Source organism: Mus musculus, chromosome 2 (assembly GCF_000001635.26).
Source record: "Mus musculus strain C57BL/6J chromosome 2, GRCm38.p6 C57BL/6J".
Taxonomy (NCBI): Eukaryota; Metazoa; Chordata; class Mammalia; order Rodentia; family Muridae; genus Mus; species Mus musculus.
Window position 1 is genome coordinate 76,605,029 of NC_000068.7, and position 27,076 is coordinate 76,632,104.

A 27,076-nucleotide genomic window follows, 5' to 3' on the forward strand; every position below is an offset into this window, starting at 1 on the left:
TCTTTATTTACATTTCAAATATCCCCCTTCCAAGTTTCCCCTCTGCAACCCCTCATCCCACCCCCCACCCCTGCCTCTATGCAGGTGCTTCCCCCCGCCCCCCCCCCCGCACTCCTGCCTCAATGCCCTAGCATCCCCCTATGTTGGGCATCGAGCCTCCACAGGACCAAGGGCCTCCTTTCCCATTGATGCCAGAAAAGGCAATCCTCTGCTACAAATGCAGCTGGAGCCATGGGTCCCTCCATGTGTATTCTTTGGTTGCTAGCTTAGGCCCTGGGAGCTCTCAGGTTAGTTGATATTGTTCTTCCTATGGGGTTGCAATCCCCTTCAGCTCCTTCTTTCCTTCTCTGAACTCTTCCATTGGGATCCCCAGGCTCAGTCTGATGGTTCTTAACTGCTCTTTTAAAAGAGATCAAAGAAGAAATAATGTCACAGAATGACAAAGAACACTGAGCCTTTGAATCACAGATACCTCCAAAGCAGCTTCCTCCTTTGTCTCCCCATCTCACCCTCTGCCTTTTTCATTTACTTATTCTTATAGACAAGCCTTCTGTAGCCCAGATTAACCTGAAACTAGCAATCTTCCAGTACCATGCTCCCAAAGGTTGGGATCACAGGCATGTAGATCCATGCCCCAGTAATCTGGCTATTTCAAACTACATCAATCTTGCTGGAATATAGTATACACCTTGGGGGCTTTCAACAGTCTGGTTCACTATAGTGCATATATGGCATAATACCCCCAATGCCTCATTATAATACTGTCTGGCCACCAAATGTGAGGGCCCTATAGTACCACTTTCCAGGGATGCTTTCTTTGACTTCTATTGAGCAAAAACTTTAATGTGGGTGACCAGTGCCCACAAAAGCAAGTCTTAATTGTGCCCTTTTGTTGATATGTACCAGAGTATCTTAGTTTAGAGGGATGGAGGAAAGGAAAGAGGAAAGAGATACATGAAAAATAACTTGAAGCAACAAGTTTTTGCTTTATGTGAAAGGAATGGAAAATAAGTCGACGCAACAGGCGAGACTTTATTTGGCAGAGTTTGTGATCATAGTAGTCTCATTCTGTTGCTATAGTAAAAGCATTCTGACTACAAGCAATATAGGGGGGAAAGGGTTTATTTCACCTTACTCTTCTAGCATATAGTCTATCACTATAGGGAAGTCAGGGCGGGAACCATGGAGAAATGCTACTTGCTCACTCCTAGGTTCATGCTTGGTTAGCTTTCTTGTATAACCCAGGACCTCGTGCCTAAGGATGATGTTGCCAATGGTGGGCTGGGCCTCCTGCATTAATTACTAATCAAGACAACCCCACACAGACCAACCTGACGTAGGCAAATCCTCAAATAAGGCTTTCCGGTTGTCATATGTCACCTTGTCCAAATACAAAGTCATGCCAGAGAGCTAACACTAGCTCATATACATAAGCAAACTTCTGTATTCCCAGCTTCACAGAGCTATGTTGGTTTGTAGGTAGCTGTTTCTTCATTTAGGTTTAATCTCACTGGCTATGAAATTAGATGACACAGCAAGATAAACACAGTTGAATTTGTGTCTGCAATCTGCTCATAAAGAAAGCCTCTGGGTGGCCTAGGCTGAGCATTAAAGGAAGTAGATTGGCCAGACTCAAACTGGTTGGCCAGGCAGTCTCCAGATGTGCACTGCTGTTTGCCTGCGTTTCCATGTAGGTTCAGCTAACAGAACTATTCCAGATGTAGTCCAGCTAACAATCAAGAGAAGCCACCACAACTAGATTAAACAGGGAAGGTAGAGGTGAAAACAAATCCTTTTCCGAGCTCTCCAGATCTTAGTAAGCAAGCTACCCTCCAAGCAAGCACGGTGAGGTGAGTCAGCCTCTTTCCTGTGTTCTAAAATTGTGCATCATTTTAAAATTTATCAAGCACAAGCTTTCCCCATCTCTCTACTCAGTATGTTAGAACACTCTTAAGATATTCAGAGGGAAATATATAAGGGAATTCTTCTCTCCAGGAAAAGCAAAGCCCTCCACATTCAGCCATTCTTCCTCCAAGCCTCCCAAATGCTTAATTCTCTCCTGTGTCTCTGAGAGTTCTCTCATGCTGTGACAGTGTCGGGGGTTCTCTCATGCTGTGACAGTGTTGGGGTTCTCTTCATGCTGTGACAGTATTTGGAGGTTCTATTTTAAGCTTCATTTTTTTGAATGCTCTCAGTTATAGCCTGGCATAGTGGCTCATCCCTTCAATCCCAGGACTCAGGAGGCAGAGGATGGAGGACCAACCAGCCTGGTCTGCAGAGTTCCAGGACCATGAGTTCTAAATGACACCATGTCTTAAAAATAAACAAAAGCCAAAGAGAAACAAAAGCAAAACATCTCTCCATTGCTCTTTTCTTATTCTCTTCCCACCCATATAGCATAAAGTGCTGTTACATTTATTGTTATATTTATTATATGTTGCTAATATTCCCTCTATAAAAATCTACCTGTACAAGATCTCTGCAGATCAGCCATCCAAAGTATCACAAAGCATTCTTCCTGATATTCAAAGTACAGGAAGCTGGCAGAGAACATTTCTGAATTAACCTTCCTATTCTTCTGACTGATGATGTACATTATATTACTGATTTGCATATGTTGAACCAATGTCATATCACTGGGATGAAACCACTTGGTTGTAATGTGTGATCTTTTTAATATGTTCATCAGACATATGATATACTTTTCAAAATGTTTACCAGACACATTGCCTTAGTTAGGGTTATACTGCTGAAATGAAACATCATGAACAAAAGCAAACTAGTGTGGAAGGGTGTATCTGGCTTATAATAAGTGATGGGGAAACCTCGGAGAAAGTCAGGACAGAAACTCAAACAGTGCAGGAACCCAGAGGCAAGAGCTGGTGCAGAGGCCCCAGAAGGATGCTGCTCACTGGCTTGCTCCCCGTGGCTTGTTCAGCCTGCTTTCTTATAGAACCCAGGACCTGTGCCCAGGAGTGGACCCTTCCATGAAGGGCTAGACTCTCCCTCAAAACCCACCAATTAAGGAAATGCCCCACAGGACTGCCTATATTCCAATCTTATGGAGGCATTCTCTCCGTTGAGGCTCCCTCCTTGCCAGTGACTCTAGCTCAAGTCAAGTTGACATAAAAGTCACCCAGCACACATGGAATACACAAATTTCTTTGCAACCTGTTACCAGAGAGCTATAATCTCTTAGGAATGATACTATTATCTTGTTATATTTCTTGTGTTCCTATATCAAGATTTACGCAACTGGTGTGTACTGGCTGGTTTGGGGTATTTACTTGACACATGCTAGAATCATCAGAGAGGAAAGAGCCTCAGTTGAGAAAATGCCTCCATGAGAGCCAGTTATAAGGTATTTTCTCAATTAGTGATCAGTAGGGGAAGGACCAGCCCATTGTGGGTAATGCTGTTCCTGGGCTGCTAGTCCTGGGTTCTATAAGGAGGCAAGCTGAAAAGCTGGGAGGTGGGGAGGAGGCGGAGGGAAGCAAGTCAGTAAGCAGCACCCCTCAGTGGTCTCTGCCTCAGCTCCTGCTTCCAGGTTCCAGCCCTGCTTGAGTTCCTGTCCTGACTTCCTCTATGAACTAGAAGTAAAAAAAAAAAAAAAAACAAATAAACACTTTCTTTCCCAACTTGCTTTTTGGTCATGGTGTTTTGTCAAAACAATAGAAACCCTAACTAAGGCATGTCTCAGCCCCTTCTGTGAAGTGCCCTCTTTAGAAACAGGGTGAGAACTGCTTAGCCCCGCTGGCCAAGGTCATCCATGACAACCACGGTCCATGCCATCACTGCCACTCAGAAGACTGTGGATGGCCCAGACCTATGGGCTCAAGATAAGACAAGGAACAGGGTCTAGATTAGTAGCCATGTCCCTCTTTCTGCAGACTGCCCACTAAGAAGTGGGACCTCAGGTCCTCCTGGCCACACAGGCTCTGTATGAGACATTGGTCAAGGGAGGGATGGAGCATTACTCCCTCTACTTATTTATTTATTCATTTGCTATAATGCTTATCACAGATTATTATGCAGGAATGGGTCATGGCTTTGGCCAAGCAGAATTCCACTCAACTGAAGTATTTGCAGGAATCAGAGTGGAACATGGGTCTCAGGAGCAGGAAAATGGCTAAAGCATATGGGTCATTTTCTAGTTTGCCAGTTAAAAATATTCACCCTTAACAAGTTAGCTTTATAAGGAGCATTTATGTTCCAGGCATGCCGTTAACTACATACTTGGGAGGCAGAAGCAGGAGGATCTCTTTGAGTTGGAGGCCAGCCTGGTCTACATAATTAGTTCATAAAAAGTGAGTGAGACTTTATCTAAAAAACAAAACAAAAAAGTACATACACAATAAACAGTTAAGTGCTGAATGTGTTTCTCACAAAAATCAATGAAGAATACACAATTCATGCAAAAATGTGTATCAACTTTTACCAACCACTATTGGCAACATCACCAGGTGAACAGTGAAGTCAAGTGGAGACAAGGGAAGGTCCTCAAATGAGAACAGAGGCCATTGGTGACAATGTCTATTACAGGAAAAATGGCGTCCTTCTCGCCCATTGGTAGAAACTCAAGCAAACTAACTAAAGGCAAGGCATGCCAATATATTTGATTTGAGGAGAAAATTTGACTTTCCCTGTCGATCCTTCATTGGAAGAGGAGCAGGAAACAGGGAATGTAGCAGCTGAGTTAGTGGTTAGCAATTATGGCTGACTGCTGCAGAGGGTTGAGATAGCTTCCTTGGGTAACTGCTACTGAAGTTGTGGATCAAATGTCCACTGTCATTATTATCAGGAGTTTAAGACAAAATCTTGGGTTCTGGTCGGTCCAATTGAGGCTTGGCCACCCATCCACAATTGACCTAGATGAGGAAAAGAGAGAAAAGCAGAACAAATGTATTCATTGCGGCCATACTGGAAAGAATGATGAACAGAGGTCTAGTCATTCCCCAAGTCTACTTTGAGTTTACTGACAAAAGGGTTAGGTTTAAGCAGAAGGCAAGAGCTGAGCAGTCCAGGTCAAGCTGTGGTGGTGCCTGTCACTAAGTTTTGACACCATGTCAAAACTGTATGAAATCTCACAGTTCTTTTTCTAGCTAGCTCCAGGCTTTTGATAGGAGTCCTGAGAGAAATTTTAATTATCTGGGGCCTACTGTTTGAACCCACACAGTGGCTCATAGTTGTCTATAATTCCAGTGGATCTGGAGCCCTCTCTAGCACATGCATATGCCCAGATAAACACTCATACATAAACAAAACAAAACAAAACCTTAAAACCTTAAACCTTAAAAATAGATAAACACTGCACATTTCCATTTATATGAGATAACTAAACTAGCAAAACCCCAAGAGGAACGGGAGATTCAAGGACTAGCCTTGCAGAGAATGGGGAGATGGTGTCTAATAGACAGAGTTGAAGTTTTGCAAGAGAAATGGGTTCTGGAGCTCAGTTGCACAACAGTTGAGTTTGCTACTTAGTCATAGACATAAAAATGGTGGCGGTCCTTATTTGTATTTACCTAAGGTGCTGCACTGAGAGAGTCTAGCTGAACGGTATGAGGGGCCTCTACATTCTACCTGTGCAATTTCCTATGAATCTCTGATTACTGAAAATCAAGACATATTTTATAGCGATTATGCTTGTTGTATAAAGAAAATTACAGACGGGCAATCCAATCCCTTGGAGAAAGATAACAGAACTTTCTGAACACAGATGATAGCCTGGTCAGCCACTGCCTGCCTGAAAGAGGAACTTTGATCAGAAAGATTCTCACAAGCTGGGTCCCAGCAGGACTGAGTCATCCAAACAAGATCGTTACAATTTATAAGCCTTTAAAGGAAGTTGAATTAACAAACTCTCCTGTTGGCACAGAGCCTTGGCCTTACCCTCTTGTTGAACAGAGTCCCCAGCGCTAAGCTCCCTGTCTGTCAAATTCCTCATTCCAGAAGAGCGAGCCATGAGATCTAGCCCAGAGCCCCTTCACGTGCTGCTTAGGTCACGCCCTGAAAGCAGAGTTGATAGCATTGCCTGTAGCTGATACTGATTTCCATGTCAGATTTTCCCTTACAAATCTCAAGTCACGGGTCCACCCTGCTCCTCAGAAAAATAGTAGTTTCTGCACTCCGAGTCACAAAAGTCTGCATGAGGCCCCAGCATTTCACAAATAGCAACATTCTGATTTTAATAGTTCCCAATTTTTCTGCTGGCCACCTAACTCCAATACAGAGGATTCTGATGATAAATTTGAGTTAGTTTCTCTTCTTTCTTTCTTTCTTTCTTTCGTAGACCAGGCTGGCCTCGAACTCAGTAATCTGCCTGTCTCTGCCTCCCAAGTACTGGGATTAAACGCGTGTGCCACCACCACCTGGCGAGCTAATTTCTTTTTACAACTTGCCATATGCATTGATTTTTTAAAAAAAGATTTATTTATTTTATTTATATGAATACACTGTAGCTGTCTTCAGACATACCAGAAGAGGGCATCAGATCCCATTACAGATGGTTGTGAGCCACCATGTGGTTGCTGGGAATTGAACTCAGGACCTCTGGAAGAGCAGTCAGTGCTCTTAACCACTAAACCATCTCTCCAGCCCATTGATTTTTTGTTTGTTTGTTTGTTCGGTTTTTTTGTTTGTTTGTTTTTTTTTTGAGACAGGGTTTCTCTGTATTTTAATAGTTCCCAATTTTTCTGTTGGCCACCTAACTCCAATACACAGGATTCTGATGATAAATTTGAGTTAATTTCTCTTTTCTTTCTTTCTTTCTTTCTTTCTTTCTTTCTTTCTTTCTTTCTTTTTTTTTTTTTTTTTCTGTTTTTCAAGACAGGGTTTCTCTGTATAGCCCTGGCTGTCCTGGAACTCACTTTGTAGACCAGCCTGGCCTTGAACTCAGTAATTAGCCTGCCTCTGCCTCCCAAGTGCTGGGATTAAAGGCATGTGGTGCCACGCCTGGCTTGATTTTTTTTAACAGAATATTTGTATCAGTTCTTTGATAATTTTATTTGTATCTACATGTAATTTGATTGTATTACCCCTGTCTTTGTTTTTCTATAAATCACTGAGTCCAATCTGTACTGCTTATATACATGGGTGTGAGGCAGCTCACTGGAATGTGGTGGACCTATCTGGGGCCACACCCTTAAAGAAAGGATCTTTGGTTCTTGGCCAGATTTACACTACCAGGCATATGTTTCCTCCTGCAGAGTAGGCCTTAAATATAGCCAGAAACCTGATGGACATCCCTATAACACACAGGACGTTATTATACCTCGGGACGTATCTTGCCATGCTGCTGCCTGTCACTGTAGCACACACACAGAGTTCCCCATTGGGTAAGACTGCTGATAACCCTTTCCCTCCCAGAATCCCATAGAGCAACTTGCAGTGCTAGGAAAGCTCACCAGGGGTTAGAAGTGATGTCTGGTTTGTGTGGTTCTTCAAGCTCTGATTCAAATACCAAATTCTCCATTGTAAGGATTGATTCTGGAAGGCATATTCTTAGCTGCCTGTTTCTGAGCAGGACTCTCCCTTCAGGTTAGTTATAAAGGAGACTAAAGGAAGATCTTTTCATTTGAGGACAGCTAACCAGCAAAAACTACACATTTTCCCACTGGCCATGCAAAAATGCTCTCTAAAAGACCCAATGCCTGGGTTTACCAAAGATGAGTAGGTTTCATGTCATAGAGGACTTTCTAGAATACAGTTAAAAGCAAGGACATCTAGGCCCTAATCAAGAAGTTAAAAGTACATTTTTTTATTAACCGTTCAAAACATTAAAACCATGACATCCTTCTGAAGCCACTTGAGTGCCCACCATGAGAACAACAATTAGACTGTCTACTCTTTCCACTTCCCAAGCATCATGTCCCAGTTAAGAGCACTCACTATTTATACGACAAAGACTCATTGAAAACCTCAACACCATACACTTTAAACACACAGTCTAGTACTGTAAGAAGAAACATACACAGCTCAGCGTATATGACAGCAATAAAAATGGATTAAGACCGAGTTACAAAAAGTTCAGGTTCAGGAGAACTAAGTAAGTTGTCCCAGGCCACAAACAGAAAAATAAATTCAACAGACGAAGCGGTGGGGAAAAAAATAGGATTTAAAAAATTCATACGAATATGGTTGAAATAGCAAGAAAATCATAAAGGGCCTAACATTTTAAACGTAAGTAATGACAGTTAGTAAAGCATTATGTTTGTATGGCTGTTATAACAAATTACCATAATCAGGGGCTCGAGCTTTAGTCCCTGACAACTCAGCTCGGTAGATAAAAAGCCCAACACCAATCTCGCTGGGTTAAGATCAAGAAGTCAGCTGAGGCAGTGCCTTCCTGGGACTCGAGAGGAGCATCTGTGTTGGGGTTCGAGAGCGGACCCTCTGTCCGTGGCTCATGGCCTCTTCCCTCTATCTTACCAAGCTGTAGCTTGAACCCTTTTTCATGCTTCTCCCTGTCTGGTTGTCTCTCTCTGACTCCCTCTTCTGTATTTTAAAAGAGCTCCATTTGAACAACTGGGGATAAGCTTATGGGGTTTTATGTTTATTTGGTTGGTTGGTTGGTTGGTTGGTTGGTTGGTTGGTTCGGCTTGGTTTGGTTCGGTTTGGTTTGGTTCGTTTCGTTTCGTTTCGGTTTGGTTTGGTTTGGTTTTTAGAGACAGACTTTCTCTGTGTAGCCTTGGCTGGCCTGGAACAGGCTCTGTAAACCAGGCTGTCCTCTAACTAAGAGAGATCTGCCTGCTTCTGTCCCTCAAGTGGGGGAAATCACAGGGGTGGACTGCCGCTGCCAAGCCTGATAACGTTATGTGTTTAAAGCCAGCTGGTTATCAACCTTGCTTTCGTTTGCCACATAACCTTATTCATAGATTTCAAGGATTACAGCCCAGGCACCTTGGAGACAAGATTATTCTGGCTAATGCAAAATTTAATGACTATTGGGGAAATATATGCGAAGCAGAAAATTTGGCTTTAGGAATTTGTTTTTCCACTTTACCAACATTTATGACCTGTTACTAAATTCTAAGAGCTGTTAATGACAAGAAAAAGAAGGTGGCAAAGGGTGACTTACCATTTCCTGCCCTGTCTGAGGTTGCTGTTGTCCTCAGACTTTTCTGCCTTTTGATTCTTTAACTGGTCAGAACCTGCGCAGGAACAACTGATCTTACTTCCTCTCCTTCCTGAAGCAACTCACGTGACAGGTTTCATTTGTTTTCTGGAAGTTTGACTGAATACTTCTCCAAGAATGTTCAAATATGTCCCCCACCCCCCAGCCTCGCCTCCACCCGCTTCCTCCTCCTTTGGAGGTTTCCACTCCCAGATCAATTTCTTTAACAGTTATTATTCTATTCCAATTCCCATGGTTTGGGGGCTTTATGTTCAGAGATTCTGGCAGTTTTCATCTAGGCTCTGCAAGTTATTGCTACGTGATTGTTCGTAAAATTGGCTTAAATCTCCAAGTCAGCTGTGCCTGTAGCTATTGCTTCTCATGCAGTCTGCTTTATAGCTTCTCTCCCTGGGGGCGTGGCTTTTTTATTTTTCTTTTACAAATTCTGCCAGACATGTCGCCAGCAGAATTATCCTTGGCTTTATTAATAACCTCCAATATTACACATTTATTTATTTATTTATTTATTTATTTATTTATTTATTTTCTGGTCCCACTCCCTCCAACTCCTCCCCCAGGCCATATTTATTTCATATATGTGGGTACACTGTCTTCAGACACACCAGAAGAGGACATCAGATCCCATTACAGATGGTTGTGAGTCACCATGTGGTTGCTGGGAATTGAACTCAGGACCTCTGGAAGAGCAGTTAGTGCTCTTAACAGCTGAGCCATCTCTCCAGCCCAATATTACACTTTCTTGATGGGCCTTATGCTTCTTGCACTGTTTGCAACCCCTGGCCCCTTAGGTGATTTCTCTTGAGTTTTCTGAGACCCTTGTCTCCCCTTTAATGCTATTTGTCCTACACAAAATTTCGTAGTGTGTGTGTGTGTGTATGTGTGTGTGTGTGTGTGTGTGTGTGATCTGCTACAAATATTTTAGAGGTTTTCTTGTAATTTTACTATTTTCCTGTTTTAGTCTTTTGTTTCCAAACTTAATGGGGCTTATATCCCAAATTGCTACTGGTTGCTAGTTCTATATCATTATGGTTAGAAAATGTGGTTTGCCGGAGGTTGGCTCTTTGGAGGGCTTCTTTGTGGCCTGTGTCATAGAAAAGCAATTTTGAATGTTCTAAATACAATTGCAAAGAAGTATGTCCTTTGATGGATCTAAAGTTTTATATTTTTCTTTTAGTTTAAACGCATTGTAATTAATTACTAATGTTATTGTGAATGACCCTTTGTTTTATTTTTTAAGATTTATTTTTATTCTTAAGTTGTGGGGGTTGGGAGAGAAGAGGAGAGGAGAGGAGAGGAGAGGAGAGGAGAGGAGAGGAGAGGAGAGGAGAGGAGAGGAGAGGAGAGGAGAGGAGAGGAGAGGAGAGGAGAGGACAGAACAGGAGAGGAGATTCTCCCTGGAGCAGCAGTTGTGAGTCATCTGATATAGGTGTTTGGAACTGAATTCAGGTCCTCTGCAAGAGCAGCAAGTGCTCTCAACAACTTGGCCATCTCTCCAGCCAGTCCCTGCTCTTTCTTTTTGATGAACTTCTAAGAATCAGTGTGAACTCTTTAAGTAGAATGTACTAATTTCCATTATCAGCTCCTGGCTTTTATTACAGATGTGCATCCTGCAGTCACTGTAGCTCCTGGATTGTGGCTTTCAACTGCTCATTAAGCTCTTCTCTGCTCTTTCCGATGCTTTTCATCTCAACTACATTTTGCCAGATATTAAAATTGCTTCTCTAGGTACTTCTGATTCCTAAAAACTGCTACAGCTTTCTTCCACATTGATATTTCCTGCCTTTTTGTATTCTTGATCCTAAATAGGTCTTCCATGGATAAATATTGCTAGACCATTTGTATTTTTAATTGAGTAAGGTAACTTGTCTTAGTTTGTGAGTTTTAGTCATTTAAGTTTTAAAACACATGTTAGGGCCCAGGGGCACAGCCCAGTGGTATAGCAGTTGCCCAATCAGTTTCTTCTACAACTTCTGCCAACCAAATGTTTTAGATCTCACACAGTTCTGAGCTTATGCTCTCTCCTAACACCCTGGGTTAAACCTCTTGACCACAGTACAATCCTCATCTCATCCCCACAGACCAGCCTCCCATTCCAGTGATGCTGAGCCCTAAGGAGTCTCTGGACACTCCAGAGTTGCCTTCCCTGAAGCTGGAGTAGGCACTTGGCTCCTCCTTGTGTTGCACTAAAAGCTGCTGTGCTCTCTCCCTCTGCGGTCACCAGCTTTGTACTGTCGTCTGACCTGTCCACTGTCCTGAGTGAGGCTCTTGCACCTGTTTGCTTTGCTCTCCCTTCTTGAAGGAACTCTGAGCAGGAGGTGCCTCGACTCCAGTGCACAGGAGCCTCTTTAGGCCTGCTCACGCCCAGGCTGTCTAGAGGACGATTCTGGACCTCATGGGTATTGAGCCTCTATTGGGCAGAGTCAATGCTAGCGTGCTCATTAGCATCTTTTGATGAAAATGGTAGGTGAACATCATATATACAAAACCAAGATGAGGCAGTGATGGCTGAGAAAGGACCAGGAGCCTGGGTTTCAGTTCTCTAGAAAAAAATCACTACAACTAAGTAAACATATGCTCACTTAGCAGAGTAAAACTGATATCACCCTATGACCGCTGTTCCAAAGTGCTAATAAGAGGGTTGTCCTACAGAAGACCCATATCTGTCCTTCAGAGAGGAGTAGTTTGGTAGACACATTGTCAGTCAAACTTGTGAATGTGATTTAAGAAACTGTTTAGGGCTGGTGAGATGGCTCAGTGGTTAAGAGCACCAACTGCTCTTCCGAAGGTCCTAAGTTCAATTCCCAGCAACCACATGGTGGCTCACAACCATCTGTAATGGGATCTGATGCCCTCTTCTGGTATGTCTGAAGACAGCTACAATGTACTTAGATATAATAATAAATAAATCTTTAAAAAAGGAAACTGTTTATTTCTCATTTGTATGGAAGAAAATTTCTCATCTATTGTGAACTTCCTTCCAGAGTGAAGCTGTTTATTTAACTTGTGAAGTTGAATCTGGACTCAATTGAAGTCAAATAGTATCCAGTCCTCGATGAGTAACCACCTCAATAAGAGTGGACGTGGATGAGAGATTTGTATTCGGCTAATTGTTGGGGGCACAAAAGTCCTTGCACCCACCAAGCACTAGAGAACTGAGAATGTTAAACACTCAGGGGTCTCTCCTCAAAGTAGGGGTTACCTGTTTTCTGCCCCAGAGGGCTCCGAGTGGATGCTGTTAACAACCTGGTGACCTTTTTGCTACCTGTGGGGGCAAACTCACCCACCTTTTCTATAGAGGCAGACCTCACTCAAGTTCCTCCCAAAAGATTATTGCAGACTCTCCCCTCCCTAGATCGTTATCTTGAGCTCTCAGTTAATAGCCTATCCTTAATGGGGGTGTCACCAGTCTGATCTAGGTTGGTGAAGTCAGCCTGGACAGAGGTTTCATTCTCTCCCCTTCATGGATCACTTCCTGGCCTGGCCACCTACAGGGTCTCTCTCAGCTAATTATCTTTTATTACTACAGAAATCGATTGAAGGGTATTTGGAACATGAAAAGGCAGCTATATTTACAGGAATAATTAAACATTAGGATTTTTTAATGTCTTCTTCATACCCAGGAAGTATGGACAAGTCTCAGAGAGTTTTACTCTAGAGCTGTCCAGACAGTTCTGCGGATAAAAGAGCTTGCAGCACAAAGTAGATGACATGAGTTCTATCCTTGGGTTCCACAATAAAGCAGAGAAACGACCAGAAAATTGTACTCTGACCTATGCACATGCCCACCTCTCTCTCTCTCTTACACACACACACACACACACACACACACACACACACACACGACATTGTCACATTTTGTTCAAATTAAATAGCTCATCAACTATATTTCTGGAATCCTTGTTTTTGTTTTGTTAAGACAGAGTCTCTCTGTATAACTCTGACACTCTCAGAACTTGCTATATAGACCAGACTGGCATCAGAGTCTCATAAATTTGCCTCCAAATGCTGGTATTAAATTAATGGGCCACCAAGTCTGTTCTCTGGAATCACAGCTGAAATTAAATGAGTCTTAGGTAGAATTAATTCAGGAGATGGGCTTAGACCATGTATGTCTCCCCCAAGTGGCTAAAAGGCTGAAGTGCCTATGGCTAAAGACAATTTGCTAACTAGCATTATTAGCTCGAAGGGAAAGCTCAGAGAAGATGCATAGGGCACCATTCTAGAAGTTTGGTATGTAAAAATATATGACATGATATGCATTAAGAAAACTTAAGTCTATATCTATACAGTAGAGATAACAATTAAAATATAAAGACTCATGTTTGAGTGTCAAATTCTTGAAGGGACATCTATCTCAGCAGGACATACTTCAGAAAATGAGGCTCTACTGCCATTATCTGAGGTCATTTACATTCCCAGAGGGAACGTTTTCCATGAAATGTACCTGTGTCTCACACCGTGTGTTAACACAAACCTAGATAGTGCAAGTCACATACCCTGCCACTCTGTGAGATTTCCTGATGTACCCTCCCCACCCCACACCCCACCCTCCAAGATGTGGTAAATCTGAGAGATGCAGGGGGCTCATTCTAATGATAAAAGGAAACATACAGACCAGGGCTATAGCTGTTCGTTATCATCAAGTATTTACTGTCTATAATTGCATACGCTGAAGGGCATATACAAACATACATGGAAGGGCAATACAAATCCATCAATGAGGAAAGTTTTTTGTATTTAAAAATATTAATTGCTTCAAATGATCAGACTAATGAATATGGGATTAATTTACAGCACAAGAGGTTTATTCACACCAGCATCGTCATAAGAAATGTGCTGTACTTCTGCCTTATGCCGGCTATAATGTCACCAGGCAACAGGAACTTCTCAGCTCTGTAATGGGACCACCATCACTGACCAAATGTTTTCAGAAAATGACTAGTTATTAGCTTGTAGCACAGCTCTGGCATCTTCTGTATACTATACAGAGCCATTATGGTCTGTGGTAGAGAGAGTAAATCAAGGGCCTCTATGTCCTCTGTGAGGATGGAGGAAAGTGTCTTGAAGGAAGGAGTGGGGACAGGGAGACCTGCCTTTAGGACTTGTTAGTCTGAGAGTGAGCCTGGGATAATCCACTTGTAACCACGGACTCCCTGACACATGCTTAGTTAGAAGACACGTGCTGTTAGGTGTGAAATACAGGTTGGGTTTCAAAGAGACATAACACAGAGTGTAGAATACCTCACTAGTGATCTTTACACCGATTATATTTTGAAGCAAAATATTTTGATATACTGGTTAAAGGTAAAGTAAACTGTTTCTTTTCTCTTAGAAACATGTTTAAGTGCATAGATAATTTACACTGATTTTTTTTCAGACAGCAGTAATCTAATGGCAACTGAAGAGCCTCCAGCTCTTCTTCAGAACGGATAAAGTCTGTACTGTTTGCTAACAGCAATAGAAACTCTCGGTGTCTCATGATAAAAGACCACAGTCTTAGTTAGGGTTTCACTGCTGTGGAGAGACACCATGACCACAGCAACTCTTATGAGTGAGAACATTTACTTGGGGCTGGCTTACAGATCCTGAGACTTGTTTCATTATTGTTACGGCGGGAAGCATGGCAGCTTGCAGGCTGACATGGTGCTGGAGAAGGAGCTGAGGGTTCTACATCTTGATCTGCAGGCAGCAGAAGGAAGACTCAAACACACTGGCCAGGCTTGAGCTTCTGAGACCTCAAATCCCGCCCCAACAGTGACACACTTCCTCCAAGGCCACACCTACTCCAACAAGGGCACACCTACTCTAACAGAGTCATACCTCCTAATAATGCCATGCCCTACTAGCCAAGCATTCAAATTCATGAGTCTATAGGGGCCAAACCTATTCAAACCATCATCAGATAGTACAATACAAATCACATCAGAAGTGATCCAGAGAGTCCGAGAATGTCATCAACAACCTGAAGGTGATGTCTTTGGGGCCAACACTTGCTGTTCACTGTGTCTATCCAGTAAGCCTGAACCACAAGCTTCAGTCACAGAAGGAGTGCACACACAATGATTTGTAGCCACCTTGATTTTGCAACTTTGTAAAGAACAGGTCTTCCTCGGGCTTCTCCAAGGGCTTCAAGGCTCTTGCACATTCTTATTACTTCATCTTTCTAACAATGTGTCCTGCTGAGGGAACTGGCATTTGTCGGGGAGTGGACCCCGAGCACACTGCTACTATGAATGCTCCAGAGGTGACTCAGGGTAAGCAATCATTAGTGCCCTGGACAGGAAGAGGAACTTGAGAGTGAGTCAACAAGGCTATAAAATGGAGTGATCCGAACACCAGAGGACCCAGGTTTGAACTGTGATAATCCATACAAGACACTTGACACAGTAACTACATCCTATGTAACATCCGCAACTGGCAGCTTGGTACTTTATTTCATGGTATAGCTCAGTGGTCAAGTGCAATGCCACCAAATCAGAAGAGTGTGCAATTTCATTTTAGTAGTATAAAAACTAAGGGTAAACACCACAGTGAAACAAAGTTCAGTGCTGTTCTTTCGTATTTGGGGTTTGTAGTCCTTCCTACAACACCGCTGTGCAGATGCCCTTAGCAGGCAATAGAGATGCTTTTTAGAACTACTTTGCAGACATGACCACAGGGCTCGAAATTATAAATGAGTGTGCATCATTTTCTAAATGGAGACATGGAAGCTATGTAAATGAATTATTTAATACCTGGAAATAAGGCAAAAGGTGGTTGGTTTGACCTTCCCACCACGTATGGATGAAGGATGCCTCTAGGTCATACTTAGACTTCTTCATTCTTTGGGGGGAGTAGTGTGCTAGGCACTGAATGCTGGGTCTCACACACATTAGGAAAGTGTTCTGATGTTGACGCATTGAGGAACCTGCTCCCCCACCCCCCATCCAAGGCCGTTTACTCTTTTTTAGACATTAGTTCAGTATGGAGCATAGTCAAATTCTATACAAGCTGGAATCATAGGATTTTTTTTTAAGTTTAACATAACTGACACCAAGCATTTGAAGTAAGGCAGATAATTTGAAGGTGCAGGGTTTGAGATGTGGCTTAGTGGTTAAGAGCACTAGGCCCTCCTCTAGAGGACCCAGGTTCAAGTCCCAGGACCCACATGACAACTCACAACTGTTTGTAACTCCAGCTGCAAGTACAGCCTCTTCTGGTCTCTGTAGGCACTGAATGCCCATGGTACACAGACATACATGCAAGCAAAACACCCATACACATAAAAAATAGTAAATAAATGTTTAAAAGCATTAAAAACAAAACCAACCAAATAAGCAGAGGAGTATACATTAAGAATATTACCATTTCCAATGGGCCTGGTGGCGCACGCCTTTAATCCCAGCACTTGGAAGGCAGAGGCAGGTCTCTGAAGAGGTTTCTGTGCAGAAACTTTAGCTTTAAAACTTACTTTCCAGTGACTCAGTGGGTAAAGGTGCCTGATGCCAACTGGTGACTGGAGTTCCATCCTTGGGCCCCACAGGTCTTGAAGTGACTTCCATAGGTTGATCTATGACCTGCTTGCACATGCCATGACACAAGAGCAAACACACACACACACACACACACACACACTAAATAAATGTAAACCTTCCTCCCTCCCTTCCTTTTAGACAGGGTTTCATTATGTAGCCCTGGCTGCCTTGGAGAGGCAGCTGAGGGAGGTGACCTTAAACCTCTGACCCTCCTGCCTCCACCTCCTTAGTGCTAGGATTACACTTGGAAGGAAAACACCAACTCCACAGAGTTGCCCTTTGGCCTCCACACATACACCATGGCTCAGTGCACCCACCCCAGCTCTCACCCGGAAGCACAAAAGTAATGACATTTAAAAAGGAAATGGACAATTAAATACAAATAACACCATCTTGGATTACTCTATGCTCAAGGAGAGCAAGCTTGCTTCAGGGCACTACCTTTACTTTAAGGCAGAGCCATTATAATCTGCTATCAGTATAATTCCTAGTAGGTTGTTGTCTTAGTCAGGGCTTCTATTCATGCACAAACATCATGACCAAGAAGCAAGTTGTGGAGGAAAGGGTTTATTTAGCTTACACTTTCCACATTGCTGTTCATAACCAAATGAAGTCAGGACTGGAACTCAAGCAGGTCAGGAAGCAGGAGCTGATGCAGAGGCCATGGAGAGATGTTACTTACTGGTTTGTTTCCCCTGGCTTGCTCAGCTTGCTTTCTTATAGAACCCAGGACTCCCAGCCCTGGGATGGCACCACCTACAATGGGCCCTCCTGCCTTTATCACTAATTGAGGAAATGTCTTACAGCTTATCTCATGGAGGCATTTTCTCAACTGAAGCTCCTTTCTCTGTGATAACTTCAGCCTGTGTCAAGTTGACACACAAAACCAATCAGTGCAGTTACCAAGCCAGTAAAGTCATCAGGGTGTGGGTCCGCATTCCAACTCACCCTGGGGTTTGTGAACACCGCTGGGGCAGACAAAACAGGTGGTACTAGGCTACAAATGTAGCCTAAGACAGAGGCCCTGGCTTGGGTGAGAAATAAGGCAAGCTGGGGCCAAATCTGGGGTTCCCTAATTCCAGGACACCCAAATGCCACTGGGAAACATGAGGAGTAGGGAACAGAGGGGGCCTTCAGGCCAGCAATGCCCAAGGCCACTTAGCTCAGGGGTGAGTGTCTGTGTCCGGAGGAAAGAGGAGCCTTCTGCAGGAGACTTAGACGGCTCAACTCTGTATGATGAAGGCTCTCCCATGGTGGTTCTTGATGAAACAGTCCTTGCTTGTCCAAACTGTTTATTCATTGTTCATTATGGAAAATGAGTGCATATGACATACTCAGAGTGGACCAGTGATCAAATACCTTTTGTAGGAAGGAATGTTTGAGAAGTGAAGCTTATTGGCTAAACCCTTGGGACCCATCTAGAAACCTCCTTAGCATGGAGAACTCTGTGCTCATGTTATGTGACTGACTAGCTGTCATGACCATAATGTAGGGTGCCATGGTCACGTGTTCCTGGACAGGACCCACGTCGGGAGTAGATAAACTGCCTACCATTCTCAGATATGAGAAATTACTGGGGTTTCTGAATCCACTCAGCCTTCCCAGTTTTTGTCTGGTGACACAGTTCCACTTGCCCCACATCAGGGTAAATGACATTCTGAATTGTCTTAGTTAGGGTTTCCATTGCTGTGAAGAGACATCATGACCAAGACAACTTTTACTAAGCACAACATTCAGTTGGGGTTGGCTTATTGGTTCTGAGATTCAGTCCATTGTCATCATGGCAGGAAGCAAGGCAGTGTCCAGGCAGGCATGATGCTGGAGAAGCTGAGAGTCCTACATCTTGTTCCAAAGGCAAATAGGAGAAGGAGACTGGAATCCCCAGGCATCTGGGAGGAAGCTCTCAAAGCTCACCTTCCTACAGCCAGGCCACACCCACTCCAACAAGGCCACACCCACTCCAACAAGGCCACACCTCCTAATAGTGCCACTCCCTGCGTCAAGCATATTCAAGCCACCACATTAATTATTGTCAAACGATTATCTTTTAGGGTCACCTGAACTTCAGAGCATCAAAATAAATTCCATTACTCATGTTCATTAAAAGCTGCTGTTCAGTTCCAACACTAAACAGCATCCATCCATCTTAGAGCTGATATCATTGTACACACCCCTTCACTATTTTCAGTGTTGTTAGATTGTGATCTAATCACCACTCACAGTGGACCTTGCCCGCAAGGATGAATTATACTTTCAACATAGTTTTTGGAAAACGGCATAGGATTCTTTTATAAAACACTTATTATGAGATTCTTGTCAGTGTGTTTGTTTATAGAGATCATGTCAGTGTCATGTGTGCACGTGCAGGTCAGAGGACAAGTTTTGGGAGTCAGTGGTTTTCTCCTTCCACCGTGGAATCTGGGGATTGAACTAAAGTCATCATCAGGCATACACAGCCAGCGCCTTTACTCTGGAAGCATTGCTATGGCTCACATGGAATCTTTTCTAAATGCAAACACACACACACACACACACACACACACCTATAAAATGAAGTCTACAGAGAGTTACAAACGAAAAACTAACTACACAATCATAACTCATCCTTTCTCTAGAAATTACAATAAAGTGAAAAAGATAAATATGTTCTAAAGAGAAACCCGCATAAGCCCAGATTTGTAATTTTATATGATTTATATATCTATCATTGATCCCACTCCACTATAACTCTATAGCTAAGATTCGACTCCTAGGGATCGGTCTGCGAGGTAAGAAAGGAGAGGAGGGGCTGGGTGCAGCAGTGTCTACAATGATCTCAGGGACGCCCTTGGTCAAGTCTGAGGTGGATCATACTTCTGAACTAAAAGAAAGTAAAACCAGAAGATCAGGACTTTATTCCCTAGCTGCTAGGTCCAAGATGCCTGAAGGAGGTTGTGCGACTTGGATTCGTTTAATCTTGACTGGATTAAATGGATATGTGATTTAAACCGTCTTGAGTCTTTTCAAGATGCCACTAACAGGAGATGAGATGGCTCACTCTATAAAGTGCCTGCCTTACAGGTGTGAGCATCTGAGTTCAGATCCCCAGAATTGAAAAGGTGGATTTCGAATATAGCTTTTGAAAAAAAAATGTTACCAGGCATCTTTCATGATATTCTTGTTTATTTCGAGTGTTTAGAGCATGGCAGCGCCAGTCTGCAATGCCAGTGCTGGGTGACTGTGACTTGCATATCCCAGGAGCCCACTGGTCAGACCACCTGGTTGAAACAGTGAGTTCCAGGATTGGTGAGAGACCTATTCTCAAAAAGTAAAATGGAGAGCAGTGGAAGACAACACTTGACATTGACCTGTGCACCTGTACATAGATGAATGAGCATACATACATGCCTCCACAGGCATGTGCACCTGTACATACATGAATGAGCACAAGCATAGACATATAACACACATACAGAGATAATGGAATTGAAAGATCCTGAGAGAGAGTGAAATATTATAAAATAGTGTCTCCCATAAGCAGCACCCTCCGTGGCCTCTTCATCAGTTCCTGCCTCAGTTCTTACCCTATTTGAGTTCCTGCCCTGACAGAATACTCTAACCATTCCTTAAACCCGTTATGCAAACTTGCTAGCTTGCCAAATGCTATAGCCCAATGCCAGGTGTTTGCGGTTTTTGCCAGGTGTTTGCAGTTTTGCCTTTATAAACCCCTTACCCCTTGAGCTTGTTGTCGACTCCTCTACCCCTGTGTGGGATACGAGTCGTCCCCAGTGCACTGGTCTTTCCTGAATCCTGAATAAACCTCTTGCAGTTTGCATCAAGACCGTTTCTTGTGAGTGATTTGGGGTGTCGCCTCTCCTGAGTCAGAACGTGGGGGAGTCCTCACGTTGTGGGTATTTCAGAATTAATGTTTTCTGTTCTGTGAAAAGCAATGTTATTTTCTGTTTATGTCCCTGTTTGATTATTTTCTCATATATTATGCTTTGTTTATATTTTGATATGAGGACAGAATCAGTTTCTAAATCTCCCACTTGGCCTCTAATATTACATCTCTTGCCACAGAGCCCAAGGAATCATCTTTCTTTTCCCAACAGAGGTCATGACTTCTGCAGACCTAATTAAAATTTTAACTTCTTTGAACCCCCTCTGCTTTTTTCACCATTTGGTCCTAAGTTTGGTCTTTGGCTTTGTCTCTACGCTGTGTGCATTCATGGAGGCTTCTGGCTTTCACACACAGCTTTGGGTGTCCAATTATGACAGTTACTTTGTCAATTTGATTGATCTATGAAAATATTTGTGTGTGGGGGGGAGTAAAGCCTTCTTGGGTGAGCCTCTGAGGTTCTCAGAGATAATGAAGTCGTGAAGGTTATGACCAAATGTCCTAATTTAATCTACTAACAAATTAAGATTTTTAAGTAGGCTGTTGGGAGACAGACCTGTGAGAGGTGGGCCTAGACAGGAAGTGGGTCACCGGAGCCGTTGGAGACCATACCGTAAGAAAGTAGGCCTTTCACAGCTTCCCATCCTAATAAGCCAAATGGCCTTGTGTTAAGGAGCTGGTCACCCCCTCCTCCCTATTCCCTTCCTGGCACCTGAGGCCGTAAAAAGCTGAATTATAGTCTCCTCTTCCTTATCTCTTCCTGACTCCCACGACTTCTAAGGACTTGAGTTATGTGCTGAGCCCAGCCTGACACCCAGGACTGTTAAGGAGGGATCTACATTCTGGAGATAAGACTCAGAGTGCCTCCTGCCTGCAGTCTGAATTCGGCCTTCATGTCCCCAGATGCCCACGTCTTTGTTCTTTGTTAATTCCCCCTCAACCCCTCCCTATTTCCCTTCGTTGTGTGCTTATAACCTGGCGTTTCAGCCTAATAAACTGAGACCTTGACAACTCTTTGCTTGGTCTCGCTCTTCTTTCTCGTTCATTTTTCTTCCAGGTTTGCGGTCCCACTCACACCCACGAATAACTGGGTCCTGCTGGACGGGACATGGAGCGGTGCCTTTGAGGGGTGCATTTTGGCCCTTGTCTCCTCCTGTTACTTTTCTGTGCTTTCTGGATTTCATGAGCTGCTACCTTCTCCTACTGCCCCATGATACCTCATCTCAAGTCCAGAGCAAAGGAATCCAGCCTAACGGAAACTGAAATCTCTCAAACTGTGAACTAAAGGAAATCTTTTCTCCTTTGGTTAGGAATTCTGGCACAGTATTTTGTCTGCAAGCCTAACAATGTATCATGTGATATGGGCTGGCATAACTGTAGCCATTTTGTATGTAGCCTCCATGTTGTTCATAAGGTGAAATTAAGTTCAGCCACCTTTTAGGGGTTATCCCTCTAACTGGCACTAAAGAATGTTACTAATAAGCCACAAAGTTATGGTTGAATTACTTAAGCTCTGTGTTCTATCTCAATGTTCCGGAGTTCCCTTGTTCACTACCTGTACTCCACGCTCTTACTTCTAGGCCCAATCAGCTTAAAGGTTAGCTGATAATACTTTGCCTAGTTTGCCAAACATGTTGTACCATGTTGTAACATGTTTCCCTTTTAAACTTTTGACCCCAGTTTTTCCTATAAAAAGCCTGCCCTTAGAACATGCTGGTACCACAATTAGGCTCCCAGGTCCTTTTTTTGTGGTCCTGATTAATCAGTCTGAATAGAGTGTTCAATAAATTTTCATATCTGAGATTAATATCTGAGTGGTCAGTGTTTGGCTGATCCTGGATCCGAGCACCGTTACTAGTGTCAGGGATTGGGTCTTGCCCATAGGATGTGTCTCAAGTTGGGCCAGTCATTAAATGGCCATGCCCTCAGTCTCTGCTCCATCTTTGTTCCAGCACTGTAGGCAGGACACATTTTGGGGTGGTTTTGTGGGTGAATTAGTATACTTATTCCTCCACTGGGAGTCCTGCATATCTACAGAAAGTGGCCACTTCAGTCTCCATATCCCCCACTGTTATGATAGTATACATAAGTGACCCCCAAAATACCAGAGAACTCCTATAGCTAATAAACACCTTCAACAAATTGGCTGGATACAAACTTAAGTAAAAAATCAGTAGCTTTCCTTTACACAAACAATAAATGGGCTGAGAAAGAAATCAAGGAAACAAAACCCTTCACGATAGCCACAAATAATATAAAATATCTTGGTGTAACTCTAACCAAGCAAGTGAAAAATCTGTATGATAAGAACGTCAAGTCTCTGAAGAAAGAAACTGAAGAAGGTATCAAAAGATGGAAAGATCTCCCATGCTCATGGATCAGTAGGATTAACATAGTAAAAATGGCCCTCTTACCAAAAGCAATCTACAGATTCAATGCAATTCTCATCAAAATTCCAACACAATTCTTTACAGACCTTGAAAGAACAATTCTCAACTGCATACGGAAAAACAAAAACCCAGTATAGCTAAGACAATCCTGAACAATAAAAGAACTTCTGGAGGTATCACCATCCCTAATTTCAAGCTATACTACAAAGCAATAGTAATAAAAGCCTGCATGGCATTGGTATAGAAAGAGACAAGTTGACCAACTGAGTCAAATCGAAGACCCAGAAATAAACTCACACCTATGGACACTTGATTTTGACAAAGAAGTCAAAACCATACAATGGAAAAAAGAAAGCATCTTCAACAAATTGTGCCGGTCTAACTGGATGTCTTCATGTAGAAGAATGCACATAGATCCGTATTTATCACCCTGCACAAAACTCAAGTCCAAGTGGATCAAAGACCTCAACATAAAACCAGATACACAGAATCTAATTAAAAGCACCCTCCTTCTACAGTATATTCCAAGGCTCCAGTCATACTTAACCATAGCTGGTCAGCCCTACCACCCTCTAGCACTAGTCCCTTCTGTAGTTCTCGACCACGGTGCCTACCATGGTATTCAGCTCACTTCTTGTGAAAGTTGCAGCAAATGTGCAATTCCAGCATCCTAGGGATTGTGGGCTCTGCTTGCCATCACTGAGTGGGGCTCACACCCTGTAAGACAGGTAGCAGAACAAGGTATAAACTCCCACTGATTCTCCTTCCTTGTATCACCTCTCCAAGCATCATGGCTTGGGTTCCCTGAGAAGCATAATGCAATCACCAAGGAACTCTGGCTGTGTATAATGGAACACCTTTAATTCCAGCAGCCAGGAGGCAGACAGGCAGATCTCTGTGAGTTCAAGGCCAGCTTGACCTACAAGAGTTTTAGGACAGCTAGGACTATGTAAAGAGAATCCCATCTCAAAAATCCAAAGTCAAATTCAAACAACACAAAATACCCACAAGGCAGCCTCAGCTGTCATCTCTGTGTATGGGGAACTCTGAAGCTAGGATGAAAGTTTTCATTATCTCAATATGGGGCAATATGGTGACTCTTGGAACTGCAGGCTGCTCTTGAAAGGCTGACTGACAGATGGCTCTCTCCAGTTAAGGCAAAGTATGACGAAGTTTTGATAGTTGAGGTATGAATGTTAGCAGCACTCCCAGAAGGGACTAAATCACCATGCACTTAAGAATCTAACTACCAGGAGACAATTAAATCTGGCAAGTTGATGGAATCTGAAGGGATTTGGAAAGGACACACAGTCATACACTACTACAAATGTTTTACTGGGAGAGATGCAAGGGAAACTTCTTACGCACTGTAGAAAGATTCCCTAAGTTGTTCCGAGCCTATTTCTTTATGTTATTATCTTCAAATACAGCAGAGCACTGTTTCCTTCCCTTGTAACTTTTTAAATGCATGTACCTGTACATTGATTGATTGATTGGTTGTGTGTATGTGTGTGCCACAGCACATCTGTGGAAGTCAGAGAACACCTTGTGGGAGTCATTTCTCTCCTTCCACCACGTGGGTTCAGGGATTCAACTTAAGTGGTCAGTACTGGTTGCAAGCACCTTTATCCATTGGGCCATCTCTCTAGCCTTTTTCTCTGACCTTTGAATCAAATCATGTTTTTGAAATAGTCCTATAAAAGAACTGAGTGAACTGGAAGGGTATTGTTTGCATTTTGTTAACACATTTTAAAACTACTAATTCATCTACGAATGGTTATGTCAAAGGCCTATGTTGCATAGGCCTAGAGAAAAATCAATACATACATTTGCATATTTCTTTTAGGCCACAGGTTTTTACCTTTGACTTTCCTCAGTAAGCTAGAGGCATGTAGACAATACAAATGAACACGTTCATAGGAAAGTTTGCCTACAAAGAATAAAGCTAAGATCAAGTGAGTAGCTGTGTAATAAAATGAGCAGAGCTCCCATTATAAGAACAGCTCTTTATTCCATGGTTTCAAATACATAGCAAACCAACCACGTTCCCTGAAATTTAGCAATGACATTCATCACAAGCCTCAACACTCTAGTCTAAAGGGGCTCTTCAGAATCCACTCCACAAAGCTTTGCACAAAAGAGTTTCAGCACCAGTAAGGCTGTTTTATCTCTTTACCGTTACAGTCAAACATGCATGTTCAACCTATGCGTCTGACCCTGTAAAATGAAAACCACACTCAGCCTTGTGGTACAAAGTTTATAAACACGATATACCAATACAAAGTTGAAGCCATTAAAAAGAGCTTAATAACCTACCAGGAGACATTTAAATCTGGAAAGTTGACGGAATCTGAAGAGATTTGGAAAGGACACACAGACATACATTACAGTAAACATTTTGCTTGGAAAGAAGGGCGAGGGAAACTTCTTTGCGCCGCAGAAAGATTTCCTAAGTCGCTCCAAGCCTACTTTCTTTCTGCTATTATCTTTAAATACTGCAGAGCATTGTGAGCAGCGTCACTCTGTGCATTGCCACAGGAGATGCCTGAGCCGTGACACACGGTGATAGGACTGGTGGACAGCTCTGCGAGACACTGATACTGTCCGTTGGCACTCAGCTCCTCTGTAATGACGCATGCAAACATGACAGTTAGTGCTGGGTACCTGTAAAGCAAATCCTTTAGAAAACCATTCGTTTTCATTGGTCTTGAAGTATCCACAGCACACTACCTCAATCACTCGTCAATGCTTATACAAACAAAACAGACAGGGAGTGGGGTGTGCCGGCTCAGACTTGAGTTCCATAACACTTGGGTGGAGGCAGGAGGACTTCCAGCACTAGCCCAGCCTGAGCCATACAAAGAGTTCTAGATTCACCTGGGGCATAAAGCCATTTCTAGGCTGGCCTGGGCTATAAAAGAAGGTACTCAAGGGGAAAAGAAATCAAACAACCATCAATTAGTCAAATAAAAAAAAATCAATCAAAAATAAGACAACCACCACCATCCTCCCCACATGCTCAGTTGCAACAGTTCTTACCTAAAGAAATCTGAAAGAAATGCTGACCCCAGACTTCATGTTAGCCCACATGATCAGAAATCAGGGCTGGGGTCAGCCATAGCTGGCTGTTGCATTTTTACGACCTCTCCAAGGGAACTCTAAATGTGACCACTTGGAGAGAGTTTGCACATTACTGAACATGTCATAATGGGGAAGAACCACTTATTGAAAGACAGGCAAGGCTGTGTTTTCCATTAGGAAGTCACTTTCAGTAGGCGTTTAAGCAGAATAGACCTGATGCATGGGAAGACCACACATGTAGAACTCTGGGTTATGGTGTCCTGTAATGACACAGAAGCCCAGGAAACAAATGCTCTCATCTACCGATGAGTCACTCACCACAGGTGGTGAAGGAATGTGACTTAGATTGGCGATGGGGGCTGCTGAGCTGGCTCAGGGGGCTAAGGCACTTGCTGCACAAGCCTGGAGACCTGGCCTTGGTCCCTGAAGCCTACAGAAAGATGGGGGGAGAGAACTGACTCCACAAAGTTGCCTTCTGATCCCACACATGCTGTCACACACACACACACACACACACACACACACACACACACACGAACGAATGCTCGCACACCCACACATACACACACACTCGATAATAACTTTTAAAGTGACTATGGTTAAATGATAATATTTAGTCACTCAATTTCAAGGACATATCTTAATAACAATAGGATTACTGAATGAGTAACTGGATCTAAGGCCTTTGTCCCTCAATAAAAGAAAAATTGACGTGAAGCCAACTGGTTTCGAAACTGAACAAGTCCATGTCATTTTCTACATCCACGGCTCTATCCACTTCCAAGTCATTTGCATAACCTAAGGGGACAGCTGCACCCATCAGACAATTACCCTTCCAAGTCCCTTCCCTCTCACTCTGGGCATCCACCAGCCTGTGCTGTGTGCATGGATTAACCTCTACTGACTAGTTCACTGACTTATACTGTAGCCTTTTGTGACTGGCTTCTTTCACTTGGCGCAATATCTTCAAATCTGTTTATGCTGCTGTAGGCATTAGACCATCACTTCTTATGGTAGAGTGACGGCTACTAGTTTTAATTTCCAGGAGTGAAACTGCTCGGTCACACGAGTTGCTGAT

The 27,076-nt window shown here is 43.1% G+C and overlaps 1 protein-coding gene across 4 annotated transcripts in view; it reads right to left on the reverse strand.

The window, feature by feature from the left end:
- Window positions 1–4,186: 4,186 nt before the first annotated feature.
- Window positions 4,187–27,076, reverse strand: part of Prkra (protein kinase, interferon inducible double stranded RNA dependent activator) — a 39,006-nt gene continuing 16,116 nt past the window's right edge. Inside the window, exon 8 of one of the 4 annotated variants that reach the window (XM_030250934.1) lies at window positions 4,187–4,868. In XM_030250934.1, the coding sequence (XP_030106794.1) occupies window positions 4,798–4,868 (71 nt within the window). In that variant the 3' untranslated portion in view covers window positions 4,187–4,797. The other 3 variants (NM_011871.3, XM_017318023.2, XM_030250935.1) reach the window with 3 other exon arrangements.